General features: G+C 33.1%; 2 protein-coding genes across 2 annotated transcripts; both read right to left on the reverse strand.

Moving 5' to 3' along the window:
- Nucleotides 1-5,595: 5,595 nt before the first annotated feature.
- Nucleotides 5,596-6,350, reverse strand: LOC138883644 (uncharacterized). Its single transcript, XM_070164340.1, has 2 exons — nucleotides 6,213-6,350; nucleotides 5,596-6,075 (listed from the first exon to the last, which is right to left on the reverse strand). Exons 1-2 carry the CDS (start codon nucleotides 6,348-6,350, stop codon nucleotides 5,596-5,598), a joined length of 618 nt encoding a protein of 205 aa, XP_070020441.1.
- Nucleotides 6,351-6,368: 18 nt separating this feature from the next.
- On the reverse strand, nucleotides 6,369-7,358 carry LOC138883645 (protein FAR1-RELATED SEQUENCE 5-like). Its single transcript, XM_070164341.1, has 2 exons — nucleotides 7,057-7,358; nucleotides 6,369-6,957 (listed from the first exon to the last, which is right to left on the reverse strand). The coding sequence occupies exons 1-2, from the start codon at nucleotides 7,356-7,358 to the stop codon at nucleotides 6,369-6,371; spliced, it is 891 nt and encodes a 296-aa protein (XP_070020442.1).
- Between the last annotated feature and the right edge of the window lie 2,273 nt (nucleotides 7,359-9,631).

Raw genomic sequence — 9,631 nt, forward strand, 5'->3', positions numbered from 1 at the left:
TATTATTTTATAAAATTTAGTTAGTATTATTTAGTTTTTTTTTTTTGCATGAAGATACAGGATCTGTTGGAATGCAAACACCATCTGTGTCGCAACACTTAGACCAGGTAGTTATTTTCTGCAATTCAATTACAAGTTTTTTTTTGCCTGATGTGTGTTTTCTATCAGTTTTATTTATGTTTATATTTTCCTTGCTTTTGCAGATCTCATCTGATGCATCGGAACTTCTTCCAAAACCTAAGAGAAGGAAGATTTCCAGTTCTCCTATGTGTGACACCAATGATATCCCCAACTTCAATTTATGTTCATTTTCACTTGGTAGTACACAAGGGGCTGATTTAGAAGGTAATTCTGCTATTGTTGTTGTTCGTGAAGAGACACAAGAACGTCGTGAACAACAGGGAGTTGGTCAAGCATCTGCCATGATGGCTGTAGTTTTTCCCCCTGCTGCTGAACAACAACAGTAAGTTATGATGGAACAGCAGGAAGAGCAAGCAAAAGGAAAACTAGATAAAAAAGGGAAAAAGATTCGTATGGAGAGTATTTGGTTGAGATCTCCTTATGTAGTTTATAAAAAAAAAAAGCAAAGGGGGCAAGATTGAAAAGTAGGAAAGAATACAAGAAGATGTCCCTTCCATTATGTTAATCAAGATAGTGGATTGATCGAAAGATTTACAGAGTGGTTGGAGATGGATGCCAGTGAATATGATTCGAATCGATTCAGATTAGCTGGATTTGATATTGCAAAATTATTCTTTACTGAGCCTATGGATCCTGACTCTAATCTTGCGGATGAAGTAAGTTATTAAGTTTGTTTTTTGAATTGGTTTTCAACTGTATTTTCCAAAACTTCAGCTTATTTTTTATAGTAAAGTTTTTACACTGTAGTTTGGAAAACTTCAGCTTTATTCATAGTAAAGTGCTGAAGTTTTTTAGCTTATTTGCTAAAACTTCAGCCTAACACTTCAAACTGAATATGCTTAAGTTTTTGTCATGCTGTTTGTAGTTTTGTAATGCATTTTTTCTAAACTTCATAGTGGTATTTTCACATGTTATCATTTGTTGTTGTTCATTTGCAGCATATTGATGTGGGCATATATTACTTGCGCAAAAAATATTGCTATCACCTTCCACGTTATCCAAAATCAAGATGTGCAGTAACAGATTTACTTTTCGATCAGTATATGACTAAGGCTGGATGGTATTCATCCTTTAGAAGAAAAGATGAAGATAATTAACAAAAGGAAGCAAAAGAGAATGCAGGATCAAAAAAGAGCAAATCAAAGAGAAAGAGGATATCCAAACAACAGGCTGAAGAAGAAGAAGCGGTTATTCAGCCACTTACGAATTTTAGTTGGTTTGAGGAAGAATCAACGAATGAAAAGGTGGCCAACTACGTAAAAGGCCTCGACCTTTCCTGTGGTATCTCATGGGCATCTGCTAGAAAAGTATTCTTTCCATTTCGACTTAAGCCAAGGACGGGCCAGACATCTACGCATTACTTTTTTGGAATTTTGGACTTTAAAGATAAAATTATATATGTGTATGATTTCATGGGCAGTGTAACATACGATCGTGCGCTTGAACATGTCAAAATTTATGCCCGATTGATCCCACACTATCTCAAATGCTTGGATTTTGGGGCACACAATAAATTTTATAGGGAAAGTCCTGTGGAAAATTTTCAAATTACGTAGATGAAGATACCACAACATACTAACAAGTACGTGTTTCGCATATGTTTTACCATGCATCTTATGTTTATTATTTTTTACCCTTGTGTTAACGATTCTTCAATTTCTTTTTCATGTGTTTTTTGTAGTGTTGATTGTGGTATATTTGCTCTTAAGTTTATTGATGCAGTTGAAGAAAGAAGATGTCTTCAATTTCGATCAAAGTTAGTCATTGACATTTAGGAGAGAATTGGCTGCCAATCTTTGGGCTCATGGAAAGTGGAAAAAAGATAGCGGCTATGAAATTCCAGAAGAATAAGAAAGACATGATTATGGAGATTTTGAAGAGACTCTATGTGAATTTTTTGATTAGAGGATTGGTTGAACATAATTTGGATTTTGTGAATATACATTAATTATTTTTTTAGTTCACTTTTGTGTCATACAAATATGTTTGTGTCTTTTATCATGAATTTTTAAGTACATTTTTGTTTCAAAAAACTTAAGCATGAAGTAAATGACTTCTGCTTTTTAAGCTGAAGTTTTGGTTAAAAGTCATAACAAAACTATTGAATCCAACACAAAAACTTCAGCTTATCAGCTGCTGAAGTCTTTAGAAATATACTAAAAAACTTCAGGACATAGGGCCGAAGTTTTTTGAAAAATCTTTACGACAAAAACTATTGAATCCAATACAAAAACTTCAGTTTATCGGGTGCTGAAGTCTTTAGAAATATACTAAAAAACTTCAGCACATTGGGCCGAAGTTTTTTGAAAAAGCTTTACGACAAAAACTATTGAATCCAACACAAAAGCTTCAGCTTATCGGGTGCTGAAGTCTTTAGAAATATACTAAAAAACACCAGCACATTGGGCCGAAGTTTTTTGAAAAAGCTTTACGACAAAAACTATTGAATCCAACACAAAAACTTCAGCTTATCAGGTGCTGAAGTCTTTAGAAATATACTAAAAAACTTCAGGACATTGGGCCGAAGTTTTACTATTTTTTGTGGCCTTATTTTTTACTATTTTTTTTATTGCACTTACCAACTACTAGAATTTAGCACTTATTTGTTTTGCCAACTACTTATCTTGTTACATTCAATTTCTGTGAACAAAAAACAGTTAACAATCTCTTCAGCATTTATAGATATTAAATTGATTAGGTGCACTCTTTGGCTATATTAACAATCTCTTCACTTGAAAATTTCATAGTCATCCATAGACTTCCATCATATTTCTTTAAATTTGTATTCAAAGAAAAACAAGAAAATGTTGGCTAAGACATGCTTATTGGGTGTAGCAGGGAGTTCGTGGGGAGCAAAGATAGTGAAGGAGAAGTCGAAATACTTTATATGTGAAGGACAGTGGCCAGATCAAAAACTCGAGCTCCAGGACAATTTGCTCTTTTTACTAGTTGATAAATTTAACTTTTAGGAAAAAGAGTAAATTTCCTGGGGCTTGAGTTTTTGATGTGGCTACTCTCCGTCACATATGAAGTATTTTGGACTTCTCTTTCACTATCTTTGCTTCCCACGAATTCCCAGATGCACACCAGTAAGCATGTCTTTGGCCAATATTTTCTTGTTTTTTTCTTATGAAAGAAGACGGTAGTTGCAAAAAAAATCATAGTACTAAACTTCGTCAGCCTATGTTAGGTGCTCGTATTGCCACTTCTGTGAATCAGTTGAAGACATAGTGAAGGTTCATGGAATGTGGTTAACAAAACCAAGAAGAGCAACTAGGACATGACTATGGAGAATATGAAGACACTCTGTGAATTTTTTGAATAGAAAATAACTTGTAAACAAAAAACTAATTTTTTCTTTTTTTCAAGGATGTAAGTGAAAACAAAATTGGATTTTGTGAATATACATTATTTTGTGTAAATTATGTGACTTGGATTGATTCAAATATGTTTGTGTGTTTTTCCATGAATTTCAAGTATATTTTTGTTGAAATTCAGCATGCTAAACTTTAGCATGAAGTAAATAACTTTTGCTTTTTAAGTTGAAGTTTTGGTTAAAAGTCATAACAAAAGTGTCAAATGTACGACAAAAACTTGAGCTCATCACTAAATACACTAAAGCAGTTTCTGCGTAAGTTATTTGAAAAAGCTTTACGACAAAAATTATCGAGTCCAGGACAATAACTTCAGCTTACCAGGTGCTGAAGTTTTTATAAATGCACTAAATACTTTCAGCATATTGGGCTGAAGTTATTGAAAAAGCTTTACGACAAAACTATTGAATCCACGATGAAAAGCTTCAGCTTATGATGTGCTGAAGTTTTTAGAAATGAACTAAATAACTTCAGCACATTGGGCTGAAGATTTTGGAAAAGCTTATGACAAAAACTTCGACATGTTTTGGGATTTTTTAAAGTTGATACTTATCTTTTTTTGCATTTACTATCTATTTTTTGTCTTTTGTCACCTATTTCATCTTTCATTTACATTCGTTTGACTATATAGTAAATGATCCGAAAAGATATTTTTCAGGCTGAAGTTATTTTTTTACTATAGAAAAACTGTGGGCTTTATTACGGCTGAAGTTACATTTTTTTTTGCATTTACCACATACTTATTTTTACCACCTACTTATCTTGTTTCATTCAATTTCTCTGAACGTAAAGCAGTAAAAACAGCTGAAAAGTTACTTTTACATTTATAGATATTAAATTGATTAGGTGAACTCTTTGTCTATATTAACAATCTCTTCACTTGAAAATTTAATAGTCATTCATAGACTTCCATCATATTTCTTTAAATTTATATTCATCCTTAGTCTTTCAGCTTTTGTAAAAGAAAAAATGTCTGGTGCAAGCGAAAGTATGAAGCCTAATATGGATGAAATTATGCAGAAGTGGGAGAGTTTGAAGTGTGAGTGGTACAATAACAAAGCGATGGCTAATCTTATGCTTTTGTGGGATCAAATAAAGGCTGATTGGGAGAGAATCAGACCAAAGATCTTTGCGAATGAATCATTCCAGAACAGGCTTAACCTGGAACGTAGTTGTGGAGGTTATTCAACCTCGTTCGACAAGGTTGTGCAGCAGTTTGATAGTTTTCAATTTCCCAGCTGGAACGACTATTCCAAGATGCAAAACAACTTGAAGACACTTCTTACTCTTATGGACAGAGTAATCGGCGAACAAAGTCAGTTGCATGATGAATTCAACAAATTGAAGATTGATCTTCTTGGATTCAGTGGTCTTTTGCCTGACTACCCTATAGCTATCTCCGATACTGATGATGATGATATATATAGAGAAATTAAGGAGTACTGTGATGATGATGATGATGGTGATGATTGTTAGTGTTTGTAATCCTTTTTTTATGTTTTAATGCTATGCTTTTTTGTTTACTTCAGCCCATAAAGCTGAAGTTTTTAGGTTCATTTTGTATAACTTCAGCCCAGAGAGATGAAGTTTTGTTTGTACTTTGTTTGTTGTTCTCATCTCTTTTTATATCAATATAATTGTCATCCTCTTTGTCCTTAGCTTTCTATTGCATTATCCTTGTTATTTGTTGGTATTCGCTTTATATTTCTTAGTTGCAGTATGGTTCTTAGTTTTTATTAAGTTCTTTTTCTATAACTTCAGCTTAGAGATGCTGCTGCTTTTATTTGTACATGCATTTCTTTTTGTGTGTTGTACGCGTATGTGTGTGTGTGTGAGTGTGTGTATATGTGTTTTTGTTTAAGGATATGTATTTCATATATTGTAAGCTAATTTTTTTTTGTCACAGAAGTCATTGCGTACTTTTAAAAATGCAACCAAACCTGTAAGCCTGCGCAACAAAAATGAGTGATTTGTACTTTAGCAGTATATAAAATAGTCCAAGAGCTTTTTTTATTCCTATGAAAAAAATCACATTTCAATTATGTCATACAATAAAGAAAGTCTAAATTCAGACCAAGGATTATTGAAGGTTGGAGTATTTTTCAGTGTGTTTCTTGGAATATGGATGAGGTGCTTGAGAAGACAAGCAAGTTGTTCTGTTATGCCCGGCTTGTTTACATCGACTGCATTTGGTAGACTTGAATGGTACTGATTCAGTCGCAAGTATATGCCTCTTCTTTTGTCTCCTTCCTTGTAAAATCTCTACATCGGGAGGTTTTGTGATCTCAGATTGTACATTTTGTGGTATATCCCATGATTTTTGATCTCCCACGGTATTCACATGTCCTTCATATGTTTTCAACCATGTTTCCCTTGAATACCAATTTGAGCAGTAATCAGATTTATGCAAATATCTCTTATTTATAGCAGCAATTGCATGTGGACAGGGCAATTCATCAAGCTGGAATTCCAGGCAGTCACAAGTTCTCTTCTTTAAGTCCACAATGAATTCGATTCCTTCACTATTTATTCTAAAAAATATTGAGTCAAGGTTGAACACCTAACAAGGAATAAAAAATTAAGACAAACTATATTAGTGTATTTTTGCTTCAAAAAGAAAAAGTATGAAATTTTTTAAATGTAAGCAGTAAATCACTGCAACAGATATAAAAAGCTGAAGTTAATAAATATACTCACAAACATTTTGCAAGTCAAGTCCATCTTCCTAGTCATCTCTTCTTCTGCCCATATTGATACTCTGTGAAAAGTTTCATTTGCCTTTTTTCTTCGTTCGTAAAACCACTCTCCCAACTTTTCTTGGATGAAATCTAACATTCTTAAAATAGGCATTTCTCACCCTTTTAGTAAAACAGAATTCATTGATTCTACCATGTTTGTTGTTAGCATATCATAACGTCGTCGTGGGAACCACGATCGAGCCCATCTCTCGGGAGGCTCTTCTATTATGTAATTGTATGTTTTCTTGTCAATACTTTTGAGTTGGGACATTAACTGATTAAAATCTTCACGTTTGTATGACCTTGCAGCACTTTGAAAAAGATTTATTACCGTGGCTTTTGCATATTTTTGCTTTAAATTTTTCTCAAAGTGATAGAGGCAGATACCATGGTGAGCTTCAGGAAAAACTTTTCTAATCCCATTTGCGATCGATTGGTCTCTATCTGACAAGAAAACCAGTTCACGGCGGACTTGAATTGCTTTTCTCATTTCCCCGAAGAACCAAATGTATGCCTCATTGTTTTCTAAATCTGCTACACCAAAACATAGAGGAAAGATTTGATTGTTTGCATCTTTTGATACAGCAACAAATAGAACACCACGATATTTTGACTTCAAAAACGTTGCATCTACTGCAATAACGGGTCTACAGTAAGACCAACCAGCTATTGATGCCACAGGAGCAAAGAACATGTAAGCAAATCTGTACAGTGAAACACAAAAAAACAAATCATAAGATGTGAAGTTTTTCAAATAGGAACATTTGAAACTTCAGGTTGATGGTTAGTATTGTTTTGCTTACCTATTCTGCGCATCTCTTTTTATGCTTGTGTACGTTCTAGGTTTGCGCACCATTATATGTAGGTATGAAGGAAGAATCTGGTAGTTCTCTTCAGGTGTTCCCCTTATGCAAGCAACAACTTTTTGAATAGCACGCCATGCCTTGTGATAACTAATGTCAATTCCAAATTTCTTTTTCATTTCATTTTCTACAAAGGCTGGTGTAACCTCTATCTTTTTGTCTCGAACATGTTCTATAACTTGTTCGCTTATAAAATTTGATGTAGTATGCTTCTGATCTGATTTTCTTGCATCAATATTCATTGATATTTTATCACCCTGAATAGTGTGAAATTTTTTATTTTGGTAGCACGTACATTCCAACCACATTTGTCCACGATGCATTTCAGCTCATATCTCTTTGACATGATCTAACAGCAGTGAATTCAACTTTCTGGTTTATCTCCAAGCTGCAAAAAAATTTAGTCATGTTTTGTTTGTTCTCAAAAATTGATCCAACTCTTACTTCTGCAGGCAACACATCGTGCCTAAGTATTTTACATGGTGGAGATTCTTTCAGCTTTCTCCTCACTCTTTTTCTTGATTTCTGAGAAGCACAAGAACTTTCAGCAATTTCTTCAATTCTATCTGATGTTATCGGTATAAGCTCCATGTTTACTTCATCTTCGTTGTTGCTTATCATTGCAGAAGGTGACAAAAAGCTTTGTTGGATTGTGTGTTGGTTGTCAATTTGCATTATTAGTTGTCTTTCTTCTTGGTCATCGATAAACTGGTATGAATTTATTGGAGGAGGGGGTAATTGTTGCAGCATTATATATTCTGAAGCAGCTGTAATGTTAGAAGGTTGTTGCTCGTTGTCTACTTCCATTATTGGCTGTCCTACTTCATGTTGATAATCAGCAAAAAGTTATGAATCTATCGCATATGCAAGCGATTGTTTGAAAGCTACAGATTCTGAAGGATATATTTTTTCGATGATGAAATGGCAATTCTTGTAGGGTGAATCAGTTGTAAGCAAATGCATACAGGTACTGAGTTCTTCATCTAAAGTTACAAGCATTCCTTTGCTTGTATTTAGTTTGATATCAAACCATACTTTTAGTGCATATCTAGTTGAATCAATATTTGCAACTTCACTAATTTTCTTTAGAAAAGTATTGAATGATATGTGCTTATTAAGTAGAATAAGTTTTGTATTATGATCCAAGTATTTGAAATCAAGAGTCCAACTCCCATTGAAAGTTATAACAACGCAAATTAAACTCATCCTGCAGATTCATGTTAGTGGCAAGTATTAGGAAAGTGAATAGAAGAATTTTTAGGTTGTTTGTGCTGAAATTTTTACAAATGAACTAAATCACTTAGGCATCTTCTACTGAATTTTTCTGAAAAAAGATGTATGACATAATTAATGAATGTTGCACAGAAAACTTCAGCTTATTAAGTGTAGAAGTTTTTAGAAATAAGCTTAATAACTTCAGCATATCAGCTGAAGTTTTTTTGAAAAAGTTGTATGACAGGGATTCATGAATGCAGGGAAAACAATTTCAGCTCATTAGGTGCTGAAGATTTTAGAAATGAACTAAATAACTTCAGCACATTGGGCTGAAGTTTTAGCAAATGAATTCAACAAACTTGAGCAAGTTTCAGCATTAATTGCATAGTATACAAGAGTAACCTACACAATTAAAGTAATAATTATATTGCGTTGGGGGTATGTGTTAGTGTAATAATTACATTCATACATTCATGCACGCTTTTCATTAGACAACGTTTTAAATTCTTCTTTGCCTTTTTATATACCATGCAGAAGTTTTTTTCCCTATATAAGCACGCTATTCCTTGTGAGTTTATTCACTCAAACACATATATTTTAGCACACATAATAAAATACAAAAAGGAAAAAATGGATGCTGTCATCAGGCAAATAGTGGAAGAAATCAAGCAAGACATTATAGAGGCTTTTGAGCTGGAACTGGATGAGCTCATACACAAGTACGACAGGGAGCTGGAAGAAATTAACAACAAGCTTGATACGCTTGTGATGTATGCAATTTAATAATCTTGCTGATGAAGATGCTCGTCCATCTGGTAGTGACGACGACGATGATGATGATGATGATATGGACGATTAGTTTTTCTTTTTGTTATTTATATTTATTTTGTTATTTATGTAGTTTAATTTATTTTTTTGATGTTTAATGAAATATTCAGTTTTTGTTTTAAGTTTTTTCTGCATTTTTTTAATACTAATTCTATTCAAAGTCAAAAAATAGCAGAGAAAATGAACTATATAAGTTCAGCAGGAATTAACAAAAACTAATCCGAATATTAAGCATTTTTTGGTATGAAGTTTTTTTCAAAAAATCATAATAAAATACACAGTGCTTGATGAAAACTTCAAGCATGAACTAAAAATTCTTTTTAAACTTAGAAAATAACAAAACAATTAATAAAAACTTATCCGAAAATTACATATTGCACAACAAAATATTAAGCATTTTTAGCAGACGAACTAAAAAAACTTCAGCATACAAAATATTATATGAAAAATGTTTTACATATTCCTGAAGACA

This window comes from Nicotiana sylvestris, chromosome 12, assembly GCF_000393655.2.
Source record: "Nicotiana sylvestris chromosome 12, ASM39365v2, whole genome shotgun sequence".
In the NCBI taxonomy this organism is placed as follows: Eukaryota; Viridiplantae; Streptophyta; class Magnoliopsida; order Solanales; family Solanaceae; genus Nicotiana; species Nicotiana sylvestris.

Excerpts from the sequence above, each read along its gene's own strand:
- LOC138883644 (XM_070164340.1), bottom strand. The coding sequence starts at position 6,350 with ATGTTAGATTTCATCCAAGAAAAGTTGGGAGAGTGGTTTTACGAACGA. Across the intron at positions 6,076-6,212 it reads ACTTGACTTGCAAAATGTTT|GTGTTCAACCTTGACTCAAT; the intron begins GTGAGTATATTT and ends ATTCCTTGTTAG.
- LOC138883645 (XM_070164341.1), bottom strand. The coding sequence starts at position 7,358 with ATGAATATTGATGCAAGAAAATCAGATCAGAAGCATACTACATCAAAT. Across the intron at positions 6,958-7,056 it reads AAAAGAGATGCGCAGAATAG|ATTTGCTTACATGTTCTTTG; the intron begins GTAAGCAAAACA and ends TTCACTGTACAG.